This window comes from Oryctolagus cuniculus, chromosome 9 (genome assembly GCF_964237555.1).
Source record: "Oryctolagus cuniculus chromosome 9, mOryCun1.1, whole genome shotgun sequence".
In the NCBI taxonomy this organism is placed as follows: domain Eukaryota; kingdom Metazoa; phylum Chordata; class Mammalia; order Lagomorpha; family Leporidae; genus Oryctolagus; species Oryctolagus cuniculus.
In genome coordinates, this window is record NC_091440.1 from 96,051,053 (window position 1) to 96,076,207 (window position 25,155).

The 25,155-nt window shown below is 47.7% G+C and overlaps 1 protein-coding gene across 10 annotated transcripts in view; it reads left to right on the forward strand.

Annotated features, from left to right (window-relative positions):
• ATP8A2 (ATPase phospholipid transporting 8A2) overlaps positions 1-25,155 on the forward strand; it is a 729,626-nt gene that overhangs the window by 675,093 nt on the left and 29,378 nt on the right. For all 10 annotated transcript variants that reach the window (XM_070049167.1, XM_051850719.2, XM_008259895.4 and 7 more), the window contains one exon: positions 5,525-5,629. In XM_070049167.1, the coding sequence (XP_069905268.1) occupies positions 5,525-5,629 (105 nt within the window). The remainder of the gene's footprint in view (positions 1-5,524; positions 5,630-25,155) is intronic.

Sequence of the window (25,155 nt, forward strand, 5' to 3'; positions counted from 1 at the left end):
AGGGCTGGGCCAGGCTGAAGCCAGGAGCCCAGAACTCAATCTGGGTCTCCCACATGAATGAAGGGCCCACGCACTTGAGCCATCCTCTGATGCCTTCCACATGCCTCAGCGGGCAGCTGGATTAGAAGCAGAGTAGCTAGGACTTTACCTGGCATTCCCGTCTGGGTTGTGGGTTATTCCCGTCTGGTGTGTCCCACACCAGAGCTTTGCCTGCTGCACCTCAGTGCCCACCTCTGCATGAACTTTTAGAAGCACCCCCCTGCTGTCAGATGCTCACCTCTGATGAGACTCCAGGACTTAGCTGGGATTCCTGTCTCTGAACTGCAGCTTTAGAAAACATGCTCTGTTCTTTGTCTTCCCCCACTGAGCAAACACCTCAATCCTGGTTCCCCACAGCCACCCCTCTTCTGATTTCAGTTGGAAGATATTTGTGGGGACCTGAAATGCTAGGGTATACCCTGAGCTGCCAAGAAGAATTTTAAGTGAGCAGCTAGGAGTTGAGGTGCACCTGCCCGCCTTGTTGTGCACGGGCAGCATCTGGCAGTGAGAGGAACCTTCTGTGTGCTGGGTTCCTGACTCTTGCCTCGGGCCAGTCTTAAGGGCTTGATTTGGTTTGGTTTGGTTTTCCCTTTGGGTGCTTAGCTTTTGAAAGAGCCTTTAAATTATAGCACTAGGCAGGCTTGCCTTTTCAAATGTATTCCTACAAAATGAGTAGCTCTGTCTTCCTGTGGTTTCCCTCTTGCTTTGCCTGGTCTCTCATTTCCATTTCAGAACTTGGGCTGTTAAGAATCCGAAGAGAATGAGGTAATGCAGTCAGTCTTTCCATGAAGTCTGTCAACCTTAGGGATGAAGATCCTTTATTAGGCTTCCCTAAGTCGGATTTGGAACGCCTTAGCGTGCCTGCGTGACTACTCTGTTCACCAGAGTTTTCATGAGGCACCAAACTAACCTATCTTTTATTAAAACAATTGATTGATTATATGTGATACCTGGCTAATGAATATTTTTATTAGAAGCATGAAGTTTAAATTGCCCAGAACTGTTTTAATATCCTTCAGCTTACTCTGGTCCAAAATGTTTACCTACGACAGCATGCTTAGGTAAGCTATCACATACGGATTCTCATCTAGGAGAAACTGGTTAGTGTCATCTTATAACAATAATGCGAAGCTCAAGGCCACTGAGCACAGAGAAATGAGTTTCCTTTTATCTATCTGCATCTCCTGTCTTTTACCAGGCATCACACACTACATTCCCCAGTTCCAGAATGACTTCATTTCCTTATTCTAATCCCAGATAGGCAGTTAAATGGAAATACAAGGTAATAAGCAATTTCTGTATCCAAGTGGCCTTGATTTTTTTATTAACCTTCTAACTGTGCTCTCTTCTTTTGGAGCTCTTTGTATTTGCATTTTGATCCGCATTTAAAAATGGACATTTCCTTTCGACTCACTGTCTTTTCCGGAGAAAAGAAAAAGTCCAGGGGAAAAATTGTAGGAACAAAAGATGTCAATGTCAACATCCAAAGCCAATCTGTTTCTTTTGAAAATCTCTGAGAGCCTGTAGATCCAGCCTTGTTTAAATCTGAAAGCTCACAGACCAGTCTCACAGCTGCCACCTATCAGTAGCCAGACACCCCCACTCTGTGCCTTCTGCAGGCCTCCGGTCTCCTGATGTGCGGTGTGGTGAAGCCAGCCCTGCATCTGTGGGCATGAGCACGGTACAGACAGGTGGGTTCACTCTGTCAAAGCCGTGACTGAGAACACGCCAAGCCCCAGCTCATGGTGAGACCTGAATATACGCCAGTGGCTGGTGCTTAATGGCTAAGTTGTTAACCTTGAAGTGCCGAGTTTTAGTCCGTCACATGTAGACTTTGACAGGGAGACTTAAGAATCGGTTTTCTAACTCAGGCCTTATTTGGAAAGGTGCTGGAAGAAATAGTTTTAAATCACTGGCATTGCTTCTACTCCTGAGCCACCTGCAGAAAGTGTGGCCAAGGGGCTGAGGTTTGGTGCAGAAGCTGAACCACTGCCTGGTGCTCCAGCCTCGCATATTGGGTTCAAGCCCTGGCTCCACTCCCAATTCCAGCTTCCTACTAAAGTGCACCCTGGGAGGCAGCAGGTGACTATTGAAGGAGTTGAGACCCTGCCACCGCTATGGAAAATCCAGATGGAGTTCCTGGATCCTGGCTTAAGCTTGGCCCAGCCCTGGCTCTTACAGGCATTCGAGAAGTGAAGCAGCCAGGAGATACTCTCATTCTATCTCTCTCTCTCTCATTCTCTCTCTCCCTCCTCCCTCACCCTCTGTCTGCCCCCCTCTCTCTGTCTCTCTGCCTTTCATGTAAATAAATATTATTTTAAGAAGAGAGGAGCCAAATCCTCTGCCATGTTGCATTTTGGGATCCTCATGGGGCACTGAGTTCCCCAGGAAACACCATCAAGTTGCCTGGAGCTCCTGGATGTGGATGGGCTGCATCCACTGAGGACACGCACAGTGCCAGGGGCCTGGAGCTGCTCCGACCGCTGTCCTGAGGCCTGTTGTGAAAGAGAAGAACTGGAAGCTCCAGCGTGGTGGGTCAGACCCTTTGGTTTCCCGACCTAAGCCGTAGATTTGGAGCACCTGTGCCTGCCCGCCAGCCCAGGCTTCTTGCTTCCAGCCTCCTTCTCCCTGACCCTCCCTTTTCTCCAGCCCAAAAGATAGCAGTAGGGCTGTTGTAGACCATGTGTGTGTGTGTTGGGGGGATGGGAAGTTATGAGAGTCCTGAGAGAGTGAGAGGACTAGACAGATGCATTCTCCTGCATACTCTTGTATACACCTGTGCTGTATACACGGTGACTGTAAGCAGATGGGGTAGACCATGCAGTCAGCGTCTTCCCAGTATAGCCCCAAAAGCTTATGAGATAAAGGTCAAGTTTAGGGCCAGCCATGGACAGCAGTGTGGAGCCGTATGCTACCTTCTTTCCAGCAGAACGTTGGACATTCTCTCATTTATTGTCTAAATTAAGATTGCACAGTTTTGGGCTGGCGCCGCGGCTCACTAGGCTAATCCTCTGCCTTGCAGCGCCGGCACACCGGGTTCTAGTCCCAGTCAGGGCGCCGGATTCTGTCCCGGTTGCCCCTCTTCCAGGCCAGCTCTCTGCTATGGCCTGGGAGTGCAGTGGAGGATGGCCCAAGTGCTTGGGCCCTGAACCCGCACGGGAGGCCAGGAGAAGCACCTGGCTCTTGGCTTCTGATCAGCGCGGTGCGCCAGCCGCAGAGCGCCGGCCGCAGCGGCCATTGGAGGGTGAACCAACAGTAAAAGGAAGACCTTTCTCTCCATCTCTCTCTCTCTCTCTCACTGTCCACTCTGCCTGTCAAAAATAAAAAAAAAAAAAAAAGATTGCACAGTTTCTGCTTTGAACTGCAGTATTTATCAATACTGGGTCTCAGGACCGTGTTTGAAGCAAGGAAGATACTGTGTGTTAAAGTCAGTGTGGTTTTCTCCTGTTTACTTTGTGGAAAGGAATGAGAGCCACGTAGACAGCGTCTCAGGGCTGGTACTCCAGGACAGGTTAAGTTGGAGTGTCAGGGGAGTGGGCATGGCCAACAGGCTTCCTTCCTTGAAGGTGGAGGGTGGGCGGGAGCACGTGCCTCTGCTGAGCTGGCCCCATCAGCAGAGGAGTCCCAGGACACTGTTTTCACTTCCATGCAAACGTGCTCAATTTTGCTCTTTTTGTGTTTAACAGTGTTTATTTTTTGAAATGTATTTGAGAGGCAGAGAGAAACAGAGATCTTCCATCTGCCAGTTCACTCCCCAGATGCCCTCCACTGCGGGGACTGGTCCAGGCCCAAGCCATAATCTGGAAGTAAATCCAGGTCCTTTGCGTGCATGTAGGGACCCAAGCACTGTGAGCCATCGCCTGCTGCCTCCCAGGGTATGCATTAGCAGGAAGCTGGAACTGGAAGCATAGCCAGGCCTGGAACTCAAGCACCTCAGTATGGGTTGCAGGCATTCTGAGCAGGATCTGAGCTTCTGCGCCAAACACGTGACTGGATCCTGGCAGGATCCCGAGACATATTTATACTGAAATGAAACTGAATCAGTGCTTTTCAAAATAAGGAAACCTGCTGTGTGTGGCTAATGTTTGAGCCTTTTCTTTTTACATTTTCCCATTTCCCTTATCTAACCTGTATCTGTTAAACACTTTTTCCTCATCTAGATTGTTTCCAACCAGTAGCTCGATTTTAGCTTTGTTTATTCTCAAATTTTTTTAAAGATTTATTTATTTACTTGAAAGGCAGAGTTACAGAGAGGCAGAGGAAGAGAGAGAGAGATGTCTTCCATCTGCTGGTTCACTCCCCAGATGGCCTCAACAGCCAGAGCTGGGCCCATCCAAAGCCAGAAGCCAGGAGCTTTTTCTGGGTCTCCCACCTGGGTGTAGGGGCCTAAACACTTGGGCCATCTTCTGTTTTTCCAGGCCATAGTAGAGAGCTGGATTTGAAGTGGAGCAGCTGGGACTCGAACCAGTGCCCATATGGGATGCTGGCACTGCAAGCATTGCTTTTACCTGCTATGCCACAGTACCAGCCTCTATCTCAATTTTTAAAAAAATTTTTTAAATGCAGAGATACAAAAGTGACTTAATGAGGAAATAGAAGGTAGTATAATTTTTAAAAATATCATTGAGTCAAATGCTACTTTTTTTTTTACTACTTTGAGGCGATATCTTTAAAAAATTTTTTCTGGTTTCAGGGTACTTTCTGTTTTCTTTCTACCTGACATATAACTGCATGAGGTGCATTGTGATGATTCCATGCGTGCTTTCTTGTACAATATGTAATTTTTCAGTTTCAATTTTAGGAAGGCCCTGAGGTCAGCCAGTTATGTTAACATGGGGAGGTGTTCTTAGTTGAAGTGAAAAAGATTTCAGGTAACTCTCCTATACTTAGACAAGTGACACAGGCAAGCTGAGGTTCAAACTGGGCTTAAAAAAAAAAAAAAAAAAAGCTAACTTGCTCTTGCTAGTTCATATCTGTATTATGCCACCGAGGCCCACATCCTTGGGCCTTTGTGATAAGTCCTCACCAGAGAAGGATAGAAGAGCTGTGCTTGAATATTTTCTTGACTCCAAAAGTCAGGTCAAGGGCGTGGCATCCAGAACTTGAACCTCCAACATCACACACTCCATCCCTGCCATGGGGGTGGCTCTTTTCGCACTAAAGAGCAGGGGAGGAGACAGCTGGCTCCCGGGCTCATGGGCTTCAGTCATTCCTGTGGTTACTGGGTGTTCAGGAACCCCACTCAGCCTTTGCACACCTCTTGGGGAGACCCCCGCAGTCCACAGTCTGGGCCTGGTCTGCAGCACCTGGCATGTTTCTGAGCCATTAGGATGGAGCTGGTGTGATGCAGGGAGACTGCCAGTGCTCCACGATGCGTCCCAGGCCTTGACCTCAGCCTTGTGTGACCTGAGAGAGGAGCAAGTAGTCCTCACAGCTGTGTCGAGTTCATGTGCCATGTTCTGTTTGTCCTTTCCTCCTAACACAGGGCCAAGCACACCTGCAAAAAGACGTTGCTGGAGGAAGTACAGGAGCTGGAAACCAAGGCCAGGAGGATGGGAAAAGAGATGCTGCAGGACAGCAGTGGAAAGAGGTGAGCAGCTGCGTGGGGGTTCAGGAGCGTGGGTCTCCCGGCCCCTCCTGCCCCGTTCTCTTTTCAGTGAGAGCACCGCTGCTCCAGTCTAAGCATTTGGGCTGTTCTCTAAGAATGCCATCAGAGTGGGATTTAAATGGCCCCGTGAAATCTCACTTTCTGGGTCCTTTGGGCCTGTCCTTAGGTCTAAGTCTGGGGTTGTTATTGGGTCTGCATGCGGACAGGACAACCAGGTACTAAAAATTGGCATGCACGCTGCAGCCTTGTTATCTGAAAGTGGAAGATTTAGCAGTGTTAGCAGGAAGGGTGTGGAAGCCGGGCCTTGGAATTTCAGGCCCAATGACCGTACCCAAGGATGAGTGTCTACAGAGAAGGTTTGCATGCCGAATAACACATGTGGAGAGTTATTCCTGTAAATCCTGTTACAGCCCACTCCGGTATACCTGGAACAGGGGTGTTTATAGCGAATCATGGTTTTCTACTGGGATTGAGAAACAACACATGAGTTCTTGGCACAAATGAGACTGCTGGCTGGCATTTCCCACAGAGGGCCAGCCGGCTGATCCCCATGCTGAGGGCATAGGAGTCACGTTTGCTTTATCAGGTGTGTTAAAAGCTCACTGGAGTGTCTTTGGTTAACATCCATGCACAGGTGGAATATTCCATATCTGTGACCCTTGAGACCCAAAATATTTTGAATTTCAGATTTTTGTGAATTTAGGATCATTTGCATACACATGGGTATCTTGGGCATGGGAGCCAGGTTTCAACTTGAAACTCATTTATTTTTCATGCACCCTTTCTACAGAAGGTAGTTTTACAGGATGTTTTAATAATTCTGTGCATGAAACAAGGTTTTTGTGGTAGAGAATTTTTCCCTCATGGTGTCGGTGCTTGAAAAGCTTTGGGACTTAGAGAATTTCACGATTTTGAGTGCCCAGATTAGGGATGTGCGGCCTGTGCTAGCAAAGGAAATTTCCCCGGGTCCAGGACAGTTTACAGAATAATAGGAAGCCCTGGCTGTGTTAGGACTGTGGGATTTCCAGCCTATGCAAAGGCCCAAGTCGGGGGCCTGCAGGCAGCAGACCCTGCGGTCTGGAGGACCACATGGGTTCCCTGGAGATCTGGAGCCTGCATTGGAATTATGGCTGAACCACTTATCTGCGTGACCTTGGGGAAGATAATCCTGTGTGAGAATGCCTCTTCATCTGTTTTAGAGGAAAGTTAATATGCTGGGGCAGGGTTAGGGCTTATGAAGTAATGTGTGCACCACAGTACAGGGCCGAAGCCCTTGTGCGAATGCAGTGTCAGCTGCTGGTCTCCAGTGTGGCCACAATTCGTGGCAGGGAAGGGAGTCATGGGCTGTGACCTTGAAAAGCTCCTATATTTGCTTGCTGATAAAAAACACATGATTTACAAAACCTACTTATCCTGTTCGCAGTTCACTTTTCTTTTTAAGTGTTCAAGTGGGTATCAGAAGTTAGAGTTTAAATGTGGCTCTCTACATTTAAAAATATCTGTAGGTCTGCAACTTTCCCCACTTTGTAGTCGATACCACTGTGTGTGTAGGCATGCATGTGTGTTCATGTATTTACACGTGCGTGCAGGTGTTTCTGTGTGTGCACTCATTAGGTGTGTGTGTCTCTGAGTACATGTGCCGGTGCGGTGCGTGCTCATGTGCACACAGGAGTGTGTTTGCATTGGCGTGCACACATGTGTGTGTGTGTATGCACGCACGTGCTCTCTCACTTGGTAATTCCGTTCTCTCCTCATCCCCACCGGGTGCTGCAGTGCTGTGGGAAGACTGGGGGGGGCTCCAGGACACCCTGCCCCCCATTTGTTTTTCTCTGTGCTAATTGCTCGGGCTTCCCTGGTGGTCCATCTGCAACCTAGATAATGGAGGCCTGCTGCTCTCTGCAGGGGCGGTTTGTCCTGCCTGGCCTCCCCAGAGCTGCCTCACAATTGTCCATTATCACCTTTGTGTGCTGCTTTCACACCTGCCTGGATGCCCGTGCACCCCTGGAACCTGGGCCAGAGGCTTCCTCTGCTCCCTCTTCCTTCCCAAGGGGGTTTTGCAGCCATGAGATCCTGAATGTTTTTGTCTCTTCTTGCACTTCCCGGCCCCCCACCCCCTCCGTATCCCGGTCCCCCTGTATCTGTTAGGCAGGCGCCCAGTGGAAGCACTGTCACTGCTTGTTGACTCATTGGCTAGGAATGCGGAAGTCCAGGCTGTGAGGAAAGCTAAGGGGAGCTGACACCTGGTCGCTGGTGCTCACAGGTAGTGGCCATAGAGATGCTGGCATCTCCTCTTTATCTCCTGGCTTAGTATTCGAGCTAACACCAGATCACAGGTAGGGTGGCGTTTAGGAGGTCAGCGCCATCCTCCCCCCTGACCCCACCCCGTAGCTGTCCCTCAGCACGCTAACCCCAGGTGAGTGACTCAGCTTGGTTCTGCGAGCATTCCTCAGGGCCCCTTCAGGGACGTTCTGCCAAGTCATAAAGTCCAGATCCAAGTCGCTGGCAAACATTCTAGCAGTTTTACTTAGGAATGTGCTTGTAGGAAATTGAGCAAAAATCATCATGCATTAATCGTAAAAAAAAAAAAAAGCCCTCTTGTGCCAAATTTACAATTACAATTTTGGAATGGTAACTAGGGATTTAAAGGTTCCTGCTATGCCTTTTCTGCATTTGATAAAGTAACTTGGCATTTTATGGCACTTGTCTGAGCCCCACACTTTTACACACTTTTTCAGTAACCGTTAAATTCTCATTATGGTGTTTCTGCACTTTCTCACTAGTAAATCCGGCCTTCCTAAATTACCTGTGGCGTTTATGCATAAACAAGTCTGTTCTCAGATAAGACAAGGAAGGGTGAGATGAGACTTACAGATCTGGGAAGTGTAGTGAAGTCAGAAGGTGCTTCAGGTAGCAAATAAAAATGTTTGTCTTGATTTTAATTTGCCCATCTTGAAGAGCGTCTTTTTTTTTTTTTTTTTTTTTTTTTTTTTTGCAGTATTTGTGTGCCTTGCAGACCTGAGACTTGTTAATACTGGGGTTGGTCCAAGTCCCTTTCTGCCAGCTGTCTCCCCTGGAAATCCTTTCTAAGCACAGTGAGGGATGTGCTGCAGTGTGCAGAATGGTCTACCCTGTGCATTGCTGCATTTCCAGAACGTCTGCAAGACGAGGAGCTGAACAGAACTGCTTTGATCAGTGTTTGGGGGATAGCTTTTCCCTCTTTATTCCAAAAATATAACTCATGACATTTTTTTTTCTGGTGGAAAAAAAAATCTACCCATGGCCACTTACAGAGATACACAAATGCCTCAATCATCATATCAGTGACAAACTTTGTTCCCGTCATTGTTTTTTTCTCTGTGTGTGTAGAAGAGGCTTTTCTGGCATGTTCTAGGTATTATGGCAAGCAGGATAAAAAGATGAATATATTTAGTGCCAGCATCTAGTGTTCAGATTATTCTTAGGAGACCCTTGTTTAATCCAGATTAGCTGTCTGCTTGTCACAGGTGATAAGTTTGGGTGGGATGATTAGGGGCTGAGTTCCTCCAGTTTCAAAGTCAAGCAGTGGTGGTAGCTGCCCCAGTGGATTCTCTTTCCCTTAAGTGCTTTGGGCCTGGGGAGGGGGCAGCTGTGTCACGGGCCTGGAGTCTCTTGGTTGTGTGTGGCAGTATGGCTACACTGAGGCTGATGAGCACTGGGGATCCAGGCAGCCCAGCGGCCACAGGAGGGGAACCCAGTTCCCTCCCTGGTGGGCCAAGCCTCAGCCAGTGCTGCCCCAAGCTTGCATTGCATCAAGACCGGCTGCAGACAGGCAGGGCCCTGGTCCCTGCTGCAGACGGTGGCTGGCTGGGAATCTCACGGGAGATTTCTGTTGACAAACAGGAGACAGAGCCAGACAAGCCAGCTTCTTCCTCCACTCCAGACAGCACCCACCAAACTGCTTAAAAAAAAGTTAAATTCATGGAAAATGAAATTAAAATTGTTTATTTTGTTCCAAAAATTTAGAAATCCATGCATAGTGTTTTCATGATATGCACTTCCCATGAACTTCCTATGCACAGATTTCAAAACAATGTTTGCGTCAAAATAAGCTTTAAGCTTCCATGAACTTTTTGAAGTACCCTTGCATATTTTGGAAACAAACAGATCCTATTTATATTTTTCAGGTGTTAAAAATTTACTTGAAAGGCAGAGTGGCAGGGGGCGGGGGGGGGGGGGGGGGAGGGATTCTCTATCTGCTGATTTACTCCCAAATGTCTGCAACAGCCAGCCCAGGCCAGGCCAAAGCCAGGAACTCCATCCGGGGTTCCCACATGGGTGGCAGGGGTGCAAGTACTTGGTCCGTTTTCTGCTGCCTCCCAGGCACATTAACCAAAAGCTGGATTAGAAGCACAGTGTAGCCAGACCTCAAACCTGGCACTTCACAATGGGATGAGCGCTTCCTAAGCAGCAGCTTAAACCACTGCACCACAACGGCCACTCAACCCACGACTCGACTCAGAAACACCCACTACCTTGTTTTCTTTAAGCAGAAATCCTTTGGGGGAGGGGGACTTGTTTGCCTCCCGGTTAACACCTGCATTCCGTATCAGAGTCCTTGGGTTCATGTCCTGACCCCGGCTCCTGACTCCAGCTTCTTGCCAACACACAACAGTGATGGCTCAAGTAATTGGGTGTCCGCTGAGTTCTTTCTCAGCTCCCAGTTCAACCCCTGCCTAGCCCCGGCCTCTGTGACCATTTAGGGAGTGAACGAACAAATGGAAGATCTCTCTTTTCCTCCAGCCCTCCCTCACCCCGTGTGTGTGTGTGTGTGTGTGTGTGTTTGGTATCATCATGGCTGTCAGTTAGACCTGGTACAGCTGCTGAGACAGGCATGAGCATTAGGAGGCTCCGAGGTGACACACAGGGACCTTGCTGCACAGATTCACCAAGGGTTGACTTTCTGTCATCTCAGGAAAGGTACTGTTTTTCTGAGTATCCGCTATTGGCCTCGCATGTCTTTGTCTTCCCTTGGTTTTCTCTCCTACCCTACCCATACTTTTCTCCAAAAAAAGTCTTTCCAGTTTTTTTTTTATTGGCCAAAAGGATAGGAAATTATGGCATCATTTCAACAAATCTCTCCAGGCCAGGTGGCAAATGTCTGCTCCCAACACCTGGTTGAGATTTATTTCTCTTCCAGCTGCATTTTTTCCATGGCTGTGTCACGAAGCAGAGGCACACAGGCTGACTGTGAGGTCAGCAGACCAGAGCTGAGCTCCAAGCTCTGCCACTCACTTTGCTGTGTGACCTTGGCATGTTTATTAACTTCTCTGAACTTTCATTTGCTCTTCCTAAGTTTGCCTCAAAGGTAAATCTGCAGCATATGTAGATGGTCAGAAAGTGTTAGCACCGATCTCATCCCCTAACTGGAAAGCCAGACAACAGATAAATTTCCCTGACATTTTTGAACATCTCTGGATTTGTGAATACAGCAGGCACCTCTGGTTTGCATCTTTGCTCCCTTGTCTGGGGTAGAAGGCAGAAATCTAGCTGAGCCCCGGGAACTCAGAGGAATGCGGGCAGCCAGAGCATGTTTGCTGGGGAGAAGAAGGGGTAGCTCACTGGGGTAGCCAACAAATTCCAATCTCAAGGCAGCCTTTGGCCCGCTGCTTCCGGAAACTGTTCTTTTTGGAGAAGAGGGTGTGCCCAGCACGGCTGTGTCAGCAAGCTGTCCTTGGCTCCTCCCAAGGTCTCTCCCAAGTGCCTTCCATCCACAGTGCCCCGCCAGCTTCCTCCAGGACCAGCCCCCTGCCTTCAGCATCCTCCACTCCACGCATGGTGAACCTTTCCCATCCACAGACTCCCTCTTTGTCCTTGCGTCCCGTGGTCCCAAGCCTCCCAATTGTCCCCTCAGTGGGCCAGTGCCTTGCCTCTGGGGCCACTCGTTCCCGGCAGGGTGCTCCTAACTGGGTCCCTCTCCACAACACTTTGCTTCTGCTGGGACCTCCTCAGGCCGCAGCCCCTGCTGGTTCCGCAGCAGCCCCTGCACCAAGTGCAGACCAGGCCTTCTCAGCACCTGATCCCTGCCTGCCCCGTGCGCTGCTTCTCTGTGGCTGGCACTGCCCTTGGCCTTTCTGTGTCCACGTCCACCGGTTTTAGACCTCGGTCTCATGGGGACAGCCCTTGTCCTGGAGGTACTCGCCCAGGGGACAAAAGCTGCCCATTTCAAGACACACCGCCCCACCTCACCCACATGTTTCCAGCTTTTCCCTTCCGTGATCTGGTCAGCCCTGGCTTCCTTTGACACATTCACTTAAGATCCTTTAAATCAATCAAATATTTGAGTGTTTGAGGGTAAATTCAGAAAGTTCCTGGAAAATAGAATTAAAAGATAAATTTATTTTGCTGCAAAAAAATTGAAATCCATGCATGTTTGTTTCATAATACTCATTTTACATGTATTATGGAAAAACATTTTTTGCACCAAATAAACTTGACTTTTAATTCCATCTCTCCATGAATGAAGTACCCTCATAGATTATAACCGCTGTTATGATGCATATGATACTTGTTTAGGCTATTAAATAGAAATATTATAACATCTGTTCCCACAAGCACATCTAGTAACAACGTCAGTCAAATACCCAGTCTGTAAGCAGGCTCTCTGTACTGCCTCAGCCCTGTTTTAGGGTTAGCTGGCTTGAATTAGTATCTAGGTAAGACCCACTCTTAGGGTTTGGTTTCTGAGTTTCTGAAATCTCATGTGGAGTAGTTCTCCCTTGCTTGGTTGTAGGGACTTTACAGACCCTATGCTCCATCTTATTTTTTTAAAAAATATTTATTTTTATTTATTTGAAAAACAGATTACAGAGAGAGGTAGAGACAGAGAGAGAGAGAGAGAGAGGTCTTCCACCCGCTGGTTCACTCCTCAAATGGCCACAACAGCCAGATCTGGGCTGATCTGAAGCCAGGAGATTTTTCTGAGTCTTCCACATGGGTGCAGGGGCCCTAGGGCTTCTACTGCTTTCCTAGGCCATAGCAGAGAGCTGGATCGGAAGTGAAGCAGCCGGGACTCGAACCGGTACCCATATGGGATGCCAGCACTGCAGGCCAAGGCTTTTAACTCTTATTTTTATCCAACACCAATCAGCATACGCTACCAAGTTTCCTTGGTGCAGAAGAAGGAACTCAGCTAAGTCTGGGAGTGACATCCCCTCTGCCCAGTGTCATCCAGCTCCAAAGAAAGGCAAACCCTGTGGCTCCCAGCTCCAGGCCTCTTTCCACAAAGCCAGGGTAGCAAGTCAAGCAAATATGTCTGAGTCATCTTCCTTCCAGGGCCTGCAAAGCCTTGGAGCCCCCAGAGCGCTGGAGGGGCACCTGCCTGCAAGCGGGGGCTGATGGAGAGAGTCAGAGACTGAGGGGCAGGTGTGCAGAACAGCAAGGAAACTGGCGAGTAAAGGTTGCAGGTTGCCTGTCAGATCTCTGCATGGAGCAGGCCCAGGAACCGTGCCCTCCCCCAAGGAATGCAGGAGCCAGAGGATCTGACAAGCTCTGAGCAAACAAAGGTGAAGGAGTTCAGGAAAGCTGTTAACTGTTTTTCCAGGGTTCAGAAAAAGACGCCTTCCTGGGGAAGATGATTCTCATCTAGGAACTAAGGAAGAAATTAGTTAAATGCATTTAAGCTTGTCGAGGGGAGATGCTTGAGCAAGGCCTAAAGCTGGACAAACATTTTAGCTTAATCAACAGGGCAGAAGTTCCTAGGAGAACAGTAGGGGCATCAGCAGCACTCCACAGCAAGTCCAGTTTAAGCTCTAGCCTGGCTGAGAGATACTCAGACCAGGTGAGAAAATGCATCTGTCAATCAAAGGGAGTAATTGGTCCAGGAAATTACAGAAAGGCCCAGGGATTACCCACATGGGGCTTGCTGGGAACTGGATCCCGGGCACAGGAAGGAGAGGAGGAGGAAAGTAAACTCTTAGGAAAGTAAAAACCTCATTAGCATTTAGTTAATGCCGAAGCTGTGTGTGTCAACGGAGCATAATTGCTTCTCTGTTATTTTATGGATGTGAAGTCCCAAGAGCGGTTCATTGTTGTTGTTATGGTCTGGTGCTGAATAATGTTTTCAAAATTTGTACATAAGAGAGCACTTCAAAAAGTCCATGGAAAAGTGGAAGGGAAAGAGTTTTATCTTGGTGCCAACACTTTTTGGAATCCACGCCTAATTTTTTTCACAGTGCCTGTGTGCTGTGAATCTGTTGAAGATGAAGATGCTGGGTGTGTGTGGATTCCTGAATGTCGTGGCACCAAAATAAACTTGACTTTTGATTCCATTTTCCACGAGGTTTTTGAAGGTTTCTCGTCCCAGTTGTCACTGATTATGAAGCAAAGAAGGGACCTCGTGTTCACCTTGACCATGTTGGGAGGACCTCAGCTACTGCTGGGACAAAGAGAAACTTTCTGAAGAGAACAGGAAGAACCTGGTTTCCTTGTGATGCCGGAGGTGGGTTGGAGGGAGGAGGCCAGGGTTCATGGGCGGTTTGCTGGCATCAGGATGACCCTTAGCTGACACTTAGTTTTGGAATGATGACCTCAGTTTGCCTTCTGTCAGCTATGTATATTTGCTGACATGACTCTTTTCAAGAGTTATCTTAACTGATGAATTTAATGTCAGAATCAAACTTGATTAGTGCTGATGACTCCTGGCATCCCTTATATAGTAGTAATGAAATGTTTTTTGAATGTTTATTTTTCTCATGATGCATTAGCAGGACTGGAAGCAGAGTAGCTGGGACTCAAACCCCAGCGGCAGCTTAACCTGCTGTGTGCCACAAGGCCCACCCCAGTAAATGAAACATTTCAATCTTTTGCATACAGGAAAGTGGATTTTGTTTAACCCAGGCAAGCATCAATAGAAACGTTTGAATATAAATTTGCCTCCCCCCAAAATTATTTTTTGTGGTGGGAACTTGTCGCAGTGGTGGTAAAGGTGCCACTTGGGACCTGGGATCCCATATCAGAGTCCCTGGTTCCTGATTCTGCTTACAGATCTAGCTTCCAGCTAATGCACACCTGGAAGGAAGGAGTTGATGGCTCAAATATTTTGGGTCCCTGCCACCCACGTGGAAGACTCTGATTGAATTCCAGGCTCCTAGCTTTGGCCTGGCCCAGCTTTTGCTGTTGTAGGCATTTGGGAAGTAAACCAGAGAACTGAAACATCTGTCTCTCTGCCTTTCAAATAAATAAAAAACAATTACATAAAAACATTTTGAAGTCGCTTTTCATTGTATAGGTCATATAACTTGAATAGTGATGTTGCACATTCCAGCGGAGGATTAGTTCTTCAAGAGGTCCTCGGAAGAATTTTGCTAATTGCTTTCCTGCTTCATTTATCAGTGAGTTGTTTGCTTTTCCATTTGACTCCCCTTTACTCTCTCCTGACTGCAGTAGCTCTGAGAGCAACACATTCCAGCCAGCTGGAAACAGAGGACCAGGTGCACCCATTCTGAAACTGAGCTACAGTCGCAGAGTTGGCTGGGAAGAACCAGATTCTGCTGTCCCATGCTGTCTGGGAAAGCCAGTGGAGGGCTAACTCCTTAGGGAGGGTGAGAAAAAGTGTGGCCTCTCTTGCATCCAGAGTCCAGGGGTATGTTGATGTTGGTTGTGCATTCAAGAGAATTTCTTAATCTCCCGGATGCCTTGGAGTATCAGAGGGAACAGAACTATAAGGAGAAGTGCTAGACATTTTTTGGTTTGTGTTTGATGGATGCTTTTGCACCCTCCACAACAGAGCGTGTCTGCCCAGGCTTTAGCACACTCTTTGCTGTAGGATGCTGTATTTCCATGTCCATGGCTGTCACTTGGAAAGCCATCAAAGGCCCAGTTTGGACACTGTTTAATATGATATCATTGACTTTGTGGTTGAGAGGAACTTGAAGAATATGTAAAAGTAATCATAGGAGATATTTATTGTAGCAGAAATCACCGTGTTTGGCAATAGAGTCACTGGACTTTTGGAGAGATTTCTCTATTGGTAGAAGCAAACAAAAACCTTTCTTAAGTCTAAGGAAAAGCTAGCAGGAGAGCCCTTCTGTAGGTCAGGAGGCAGGACTGACTGCTTATCACAGAGCGAGGGCCTTTAGCTGTTCAGCAGTCCCAAGTAAATACTCCCTTTCTAACATGGCAATGATAATGCCATTATCAGTGTTTATTCTTTTTCTCTGGCAATTAGGATGAGCTCCAGGCACCTTAGGTGGTGCTCATTGGTAATTCACAGTTACTAATGAGTAAACCTGTTGGTTTCCCAGCTGATGAAATCAGTGATTGACCTAATGAATGAGTCATTTATTCATCCACAAAGTTGGAATTTACTGAACAGCAGGAAGCTGAGCCCCGGTGTGGCTTGCAACCAGAGAGAAAGATTCCCTGCAGGCTAATGGGGGTCATGACAGTGAGTGACAGGATAGGAAGTGATGATTCACGGGAAGAAAAATGAAGCAAAGGGTGAAGGGTTGCACTGGGGAGGGAATCACTGGGCCAGTTGCAGGGCACCCTCTCAAGACTGTAGCGAGGTCAGGCCGGTGCCACGGCTCACTAGGCTAATCCTCCACCTAGCAGCGCCGGCACACGGGGTTCTAGTCCTGGTCGGGTCGGGGCGCCAGATTCTTTCCCAGTTGCCCCTCTTCCAGGCCAGCTTTCTGCTGTGGCCAGGGAGTGCAGTGGAGGATGGTCCAAGTGCTTGGGCCCTGCACCCCATGGGAGACCAGGAGAAGCACCCGGCTCCTGCCTTCGGATCAGCGCGGTGCGCTGGCCGCAGAGCACCAGCCATGGCGGCCATTGGAGGGTGAACCAACAGCAAAAGGAAGACCTTTCTTTCTGTTTCTCTCTCACTATGCACTCTGCCTGTCAAAAAAAAAAGACTGAAGCGAGGGCAAGGCACTCTCTTGTCCTTACCCATTGCAAGAGTCATGCCTGCTACCCTGTAACAGAAAAATGAAAATCCAACAGATTTATAATCAAAGTTTTGCTTAACATAGGAGCCTTAGAAGAGGTGCATTTTTATGCATAGGTTAGATGAATGGACAGTCACAGAGAAATATGATTGGGCCAAAAAAAGGGCATGGCCTAATATGACCGTTGAGGGAAGCCCAGCAAGGCCCAGTGTTTAGATTGTTCTTGGTCTCTCTAAGCAACATTCCCTCCCCCCAGGTGTGGGGGAGGAACCCTTCTGCTGTGAAAGCTGATGACCCATTTTCAGGCGAGGAGAGTCGGAGAATCCTTTATTCCATATTACAGCCAGAAAGCAGGGATGGTCAGAGAGACCTTGCTCCCAAGTCCTCCCTGCCTCCTTCAGTTCAGAGTGCTCTTGGAGAGCATCTGTGAGCCTTGACAGCACTCAGCTAAGTCCTTAGTGAGACATGTGGCCAACCAAGGCCAGATCTGGGGAAGCAGCATCCCAGGCAGCAGAAACAGTTGGTGGGGAAACCCACCCAGACCTTTTGTCCTCCTATTCAGAAAGCATTGCTTTTCAAAAAAGGGACTGAGTACAGGAACTTGCTGAAAACACTTCTGTTGTATGGAACTTGGAGCTCATGGTCTAAGCTCTCATCTTTGCACCGTCCTCATAGATCCATTGAAAATTAAGAAATGTCCAAGTTGACACCTGCTGGAGACAAAATCCTTGTGCTCTTGCCCAGCCTATGTGCTCAGTGCCTTTTGCAGGCTGCAGAGGATGGTAGGCCCCAAAGCACAAGGTTGGGTCTATGCCTGCTGCCCTGGAGCCAGACAAAATTGGTTGGATTCCATGACCAAACATCTAAGATAGGAGGGCACTTCCAACTGTTCATGGGAAAATTCAATTAAAAGCTAAAAATGAAAGCCGTGGACTTCATTTCTCAACATAAGCTCCGTCAAGTTCAAGACACTTTCGTAAGTGATGATACCAGCCATTTAGTCCATCCCTGAAGGATTGTGTGCCCTGGGAATATAATCATGTCAGTGCTGTTGTTTACATTATTAACTAAAGAAAAGTGAGTTTCCTTTAAATTTGTTTAAAATTTGGAAACAAAGAAGGAGCCATATCAGGACTTGAAATTCAATGCCTAACACTCTCCCATCAAAACTCTCATCAGATTGACCTTGTTTGATGAGAGTAATGAGCAGGAGCATTGTCAAAGTGGAGAAGGACCCTGGGTGAAGATTTCCCAGGCATTTTTCTGCAAAAGCTTGGGATAATGTTCTCAAAACACTCTGCTTAGAAGCAGATGCTATCATTCTTTGGGCCTCCAGCAAGGCAAGATTATTAGGTGTTCGGTGTGTTTTGTGGTGGCCTTACAAAGATGCCTTGAGCATCTCAAAAACCTGCTGCTGTGTCCTTTGCTCTGACCAATCCAGTTTTTCTTTAACTGGATGCCCTCCACCTCTTGGTAGCCATTGCTTTGATTGTACTTGGCCTTCAGAATCATACTGGCAAAACCATGTTTCATTTCCTGTTACAGTTCATCAAAGAAAGGTTTAAGGATCTTGCTCCCACTTGGAAACTTTCCATTGAAAGCTCTGCTCTTGTCTGCACTGATCTGGCAGAGTAGTTTTGGTGTTTGTGGAGCTGGAAGTTTGCTCCACTGCTAATTTTTCAGGCAGAATTGTGCAGACTGAACCAACTGAGTTGTCTATGGTGTTGGCTGTTGTTTCTGCTATTGTCAGACCTCTTCCATTAAGGCACCAAAGAGATTCATTTATTTTCAACTTGAAGATTGATGTGGATGGCCTACTGCTGGGGGCGTCATCTTCAACATGGATCACCCCATCTCTTCATGAAACCATAAATTGCTGATTTCTTTGGGGCATTGTCCCCATCAGCTTTTCATAAAGCAGCGATGATTTCACCATTCTTCCATTCAGGCTTCCCATCAATCTTAATGTTTGTTCTGGCTTCAATTTTAGCAGAACTCTTTTCAAACTAATGTCTGATTCTCCTTAGTGCCTCAAACTAGATCCTGTTCAGACATGTTGGTATAAGTTACTACAAGTTAATCTTGCAAAAATAATTAAAATCCCTGCATAGTTTTCACTCTATGTATTTTCCATGAATGGTTTGCAGAACATGCTAGTCTGTATCCTCAAGAATCTTGAGATACTGACTTTGCAAAATGAAATACAAGCAAGCTTTTTGTTTGATAACGTAGAAATACAGCAGCCACACATTTCTGCTGCATTGTAGTCTTTGCTGCTAAGACCCATGAACCATGCAATTGAAATGCAACTGGTGAAGACAGCATTTTTGTTCCTTGAAGTTTTTCACTTTGGTTTCTGCAATAATTGGAAATGAAAATCCACTTACATCCTGCTGTTTTGCAAGGAATGTCTCCATGAAAAGTATACCATCTGATCCCAGATAAAGACATTTCTTGAGAATCTTCAGGGAATCCTTCCATTAGGCGGGGCCGACATCTGTGTGGTTTAGTTCGGCAGTTCTGACTGTTCATATAGGAATGACTTTCTCTTCCTCCTTTGAATGTAATAGTCTCAAAGGATGTAACCATATCATCCCGTCACCTTGACTTCATAGTTTGTATCACTGCTTTGTTCTTTCCATTTGTTTGTTTCCTGAACACAGAAGCTTATTTCTTGTTTAAGTTTCATGTTTTTTGACTTTTGTTTTTTTGTGCCTCTGTTGGAACCTATCCAACTGATGACATCATTAGCCGCATTGCATGGTTCCCGGGATGCACCTCTTTGTCCATTCTGATTTTCTGTTACTTTCATGCTAGTGTCAGCAGAAAATAATTTCACCTTTCTAATGATGGATATATAGATAGCAGCACTTTGATCTACTTCTGTCATTATCGAGAATAACAAGAAAATGCCGTAACAACAGCAAAAGAAAAACCAAATCCTGAGTTAGCTGTGAGCTTATCAGCTCCCTACTCTCTCCCCTAAGTTTGCATTCTCAGTCCTTTAAAGTCCAACTTCAGGCCAGTGCTTCTTAATTATCTTGGAATAAGGACTCTTGTGTCAGCAGAGGGTACTTCCAGTTGCAAATAGCAGAGACTCCCATTCCAACAGATCTTCAGGATGTGAGAAGCAGCTGGCTCATTCCCTCACAGGTGGGCAGCCACATGGATCATCCCCAGCCAGAATGTCACCAAAGACCCACGAGTCCTTTGCATCTTCTTACTTTGCCTGCAGTGCTTTATAGGAGGTTCCCCCACCCCCTTCCCCTGCCCTGATCACAGGGAGGTTGTCCAGTGTGGTGGGCACCTTGTCCACCAAGGGGAGAGGAGGGAGAGCCTCCTGGTGAGACCATCCCAATGCAGTCCCTACAGACACTCTTAGGCCTGCATGACTAGCACCCACCCGTGATGGAAGATTGGGTAGGCGTGTCACTCTGACTACAAGTGTTCCTCAGTGGGACAGGGGAGATGTGGGTGTTGGGAGAATATTACCATGCCTACTGATTCAGGCCTCTGGTAATTAGATGAAAGCCATGATCATCTCCACAGATAGCGATTCTGCATGAAGTGTTGGGGGATGCACTCACTCCCTGAGGGCCACTGTTCTTTTTATTCTTTTCAGCTTTACTGAGATATAATTGAGAAGCAAAAACTGTATGTTCAAGGTGTACAATGAGATTCTTTGATATACATACCCACAGTCCAGCTAATTAATGCATTCAACACTCCGTGTGTGTGTGTGTGCACGTGTGTGCGTGTAACAATGCTTGAGATCTACTCTCAGCAAATTTCCTCTGTGTGTTACTAATTTTAGTCAGCATGCTGTACATTAGAACAGAACTCATCCATGCTGCAGCTGAAAACATATGCTGTTTGGCCGGCTTCCTCCCCTTTCCCCCAGCCCCAGACCCCTAGTAACCTTTCTTCCCCCTGTTTTAGAATTGCATATTTTTAGATTGCACATACAAGTGACATCCTTCAGTGTTTGTCTTTCTGTGCCTGGTTTAACTCCCTTAACATCTTCTCCTGCGGGTTCATCCATGTTGTCACAAATGCCCGGAATTCCCTCTTCCAGGCTCGGTACATTCCATTGTGTATGTAGACAACATCTCCTCTATCTGTTCACCCATCAAGGGACATTCGGTTGTTTCCGTATCTCGGCTATTGTGAATTAAGCTGCAATGAACATACTTGGGAGTGAAGATAATCTCTCCAACATACTGTTAAATTCCTTTGCATACAGTCCCAAGAAGTGGGATTGCTGGATGATATGGTGATACTATTTTTAGTTTTTTTGAAGAACTCTTAATAGTGTTTTCCATGATAACTTCACCACGTTACATTCGCAGCAACACGGTGTGGGACCTTTCCTTATCATAGAAAAAATTACATTACTTCCAACAGGCAGAGGTGCGTCTGACTCCTAAATTTCCATATCCCCCTGTAGTGTTCGGTCTGTTCAGGAAGGATAGCCAGCAGACACTGGAGACAAACTTTTCTTCATTCATATATTTTGAATGATCTAAAAAAGAGGCCAGATAATGATATATGAATAATTAAGTCCAAATATTCAATTCATCCTTTTAAAAGTTTCATAACCCAAAGGTCTTTGTCCCTCCATTGGAAAAGAAAAATTTTTCCTCTCCTGTGCCCCCCCCCACACTCTTATTTTTAATTTTTATTTATTTAAGAGGTAGAAAGAGAGACAAAGAATTTCCATCCCTTGGTTCACTCCTCAATGCCAACAGCAGCCACGGGGTTTAGAGGTAAGGCTGGGAGCTGGGCAGGAACCCAACCACGTGAGCCACCACCTCTGCTTCCTAGGGTGTGTATGAAGCTGGAATCCGGGGCTAGAGCCAGGCATCAAATCCAGGCACTCCAAGGTGGGATGCAGGCCTCTTAGCCACTAGGCCAAATGCTTACCAACCTACCATGATCTCTGACCCCGTCTCACAAGGTGCCATCTCATCCTTAGCTGCCATGAATCTTGCTGCAGACTGCGAGGCACCAAGGGTAAGGTAATGTAGCAAACCTGTCTGGCAGCCTCGCCTTGGCGGAGGGCACGGGTGAGGCTCTGCAATGAGAACTCTTCTCCCAGCTGGAAAACATGAGAAGCAGTCATGCCAACAGTCATCTTGGTTTGAAATTTTAAAGGAATGGGTTTGTGAGAAATCCTGGGCAGGGTTAGCAGCTGCTGTACCCTGGAGGAAGGCAACAAGCCTTCCTCTGAAAAGCCTTTGAGCCTTGTCTGTCCTGTGCCGATCAGTTCTACACAATCCTGTCTTTAAAAGCAGTGAAAGAAGCAGCTGGCACCACCGGCATGCTGTTGACTCACTCCCCATCAACACCTGGAAGCCTCTTTTTTAAACATGAGACCCAGAGAGGAGTCAAGATGTTGCCAAGACCACCCATAGCCCCCAACCATGCAGGGCTTGGGTTATGTTTCTTGGCCCACTGCAACCCAGCTCCAGGCCAGTTCATCTGAAGAAGCTTCTTAAGCCCAGATCACTGAAGCTAATTCTCCCTGCCCTTTACCTTCCATCTCAGCAGTAACACAACTGGAAATTAAAGAAACAGCCAGGGAGTTGGTGTTCCAGTGCAGCAGGTTAAGCCATTGCTTACGGTGCCAGCACCACATAACAGGAGAACCAGTTCAAGTCCTGGCTGCTCCACTTCTGAGCCAGCTCACTGCTAATGGCCTAGGAAAGCACTGGAAGATGGCCCAAGTGCTTGGGCCCCTGCTGGATCCAGTTCTGGCTCCTGGCTCCTGCCTTCAGCTTGGGCCAGGCCAGTCCTAGCCATTGTGGCCATTCAGGGAGTGAACTAGCAGATGGAAGATCTTTTTCTCTCTCTCTTTCTCCCTCTCTCACTCTCACTCTGCCTTTCAAATAAGTAAAATGAATCTTAAAAAAAAAATAATAATAAAAGAGGCAGCCATGGTGTGGGTCCTGCTTGTTCCATAGGGAGCCTTTCCCCCGTTGTGGCCTCATTTGGAAAGTTGCCATTTGCTCTCTGCACGGTGCTGGCAAAAACCCACCTCACCTTCACCTTCACCTTTGGGTGTTTGTGGTTTGTTTTGATTTGATGACGCAGACATTTTTTCAAGGGAAGTTTTCAGATTCTTAATCCAACTGCTTGGGCACAGGAAGCAAAGTCCTAAGTATCAGTGCAGAGCGATGGAAAATGAAATCTCACCTCCAACCACAGAGCACCTCGGCGGGTTGTGGAGACTGGTCACAGGCTAGGACTCGGGAGGCCCAGCTGAAGCTCACGCAGTGTCCAGCTGGGCCTCGCGTGGGCATCAGCCCAGCTGGAGGTGGTGACCGTCTGGTCCCGGCATCCTCCGGTGACGTCTTTGCTCTGACGTAAGGGCGCTGGGCTCCTGCACCTGCCCCTGGGAACCGGCGGAGAGGCCTTGCACTGCAGATGATGAGGATGGCAGCCACATGTTTTTTATTCATCTGGCTCAGCTTCAAACCTACAGCACATAACTGTGACACGTGGGGATGTCTGGGTCCCGGACCACCCCCCAGAGAGAGAAGCCCAGCTGCCCACAAATTACTTTCTGTGGCTTCTTGGGCGTCTGCCCGGGCCTGAATTGCTCCTGCTGCCTCCTTCCAACGGGAGGAGGTGGGAGGCTGATGGGCAAGGCTTCCAGTTTGCAGTGGCCCTGCCAGACTCCAGCCTGCTCAGGCTCCCCGATGCGTTCACCCGCTCCTCATGACTTATTTCCCCACACCCGACCCGATGCTAGGAAAGGCCCCGAGAACTTGAGTACAGGGGCAGATCTTAGAAGACAGTTTCTCAGAGTCCTCTGGTTCACGTTTGAAGTCTGATGAAGAGATACCTCGACTGAGACCTGCACAATGCCCTGTCTGCGCTTCCCCTGGGGAGAGTGCTGTACCCTCTCTCCCCAGACAGTGGGTCTTCCCAGGGAGCCCGCACGAAGCAGGCACCTGCATCCACTTTATGCTTTTCTTCTCTGTGCATCTTGCACAGGCTGTCAGCCTGCTCATGAACTCCAGCAGGACACGGAGGTCAGGCTGTGCCAAGCACCTTGAACCCTCATTATATTTAATGAGTGTTTAGGAGGTTAATCGGTGGCAAAGCTCATTTTTCTTTAATTACTTCAACAATTGAATCAGGGAATCCTTGCAGGCTTCGTTTGGAATTACTCTGTTTGTTCAGATGCCTGTTTGAATTTACCAAGTTTTACTTTGTCAATTTGTAAGGATGTTTACTGCCCAGACCTAAACCTGGTATGCACTGAAGGGAGTTCTAGGAACAGAGGAGAGATGGCACATGGGGACAGATATTTGTGTTGCAATTCACTTGCAGCTTCACAGGCCTGGAAAGCTTGCTATTTTCTTTTCTTTTATAAATTTTTCTTAAAGATTTTATGTATTTATTTGAGAGGTAGAGTTATAGACAGAGAGAGGGAGAAACAGAGAGAAAGGTTTTCATTCACTGGTCCACTCCTCAAATGGCTGCAACAGCCAGAGCTGAGCCAGTCTGAAGCCAGGAGCCAGGAGCTTCTTCCGGGTCTCCAACATGGGTTCAGGAGCCCAAGCACTTGGGCCATCTTCTATTGCTTTTCCAGACCACTGCAGAGAGCTGGATCAGAAGAGGAGCAGCCGGGACTAGAACCAGCGCCCATATGGGATGCTGGTACTGAAGGCAGAGGCTTAGCCCACTACACCACAATGCAGGCCCTAAGTTTGCTATTTTAAAAAGACATGGTTGGGACCAATGCTGTGGCATAGCAAGCAAGTAAATCTACCTTCTACAGTGCCGGCATCCCACATGGGCACAGGTTCACATTCCAGCTGCTCCACTTCTAAGCTAGCTCCCTGCTTATGGCTTGGAAAAGCAGCAGAGGATGGCCCAAGTCCTTGGGCCTCTGCACTCGAGTGGGAGACCCAGAGGAAGCTCCTGGCTCCTGGCTTTGGATCAGCCCAGCTGCAGCCATTGTGGCCATGTTGTGCCTAGATCATTGGATCCCCAAACGCCACCAGAGACTTGAACACACTGAAATGCAAGAGCAAGGTTTATTTGGGAAGTACAAGCTGCAGCAGGGACCCCGTCTACTCAACCATGCAGCAGAGGGCAGAGGAAGGCCCTGAGCAGTGCTTGGGAGCCTGTTTTAAAGCCCGGTTACGTCATCGAGGGGTGGGGGTAACAGTGGATTGGCTGGGGTCACCTCTGGTACTTCCTGATCGAACGTGGCTGTTCCTGATTGGGTCAGACCCAGGAGATTTCCTTATACGGTGAATGCTAGCAAGCTGTTCCTTTGTAACTTTGGGTTGCCCCCAGAGTGAGGCTGCTTTTATGGGAAGTGGGCCTGCCTCTCCTAATGGAGGCACTTTTTTGAAACATAGTTACTCCGGCCCTTCAGCCATTTAGGGGGGTGAACCAGCGGATGGAAGACACCTCTCTCTCTCTCTCTCTCTCTGTCTCTCTGCCTGTCTACCTCTCTGCTTCTCTATAATTCTGCCTTTCCAGTAAATAATTAAATCTTCAAAAAAATAAAAATAAAAATAAACATGGTCATGAGAGACAGCAACATATGCAAAGTTGACCTGC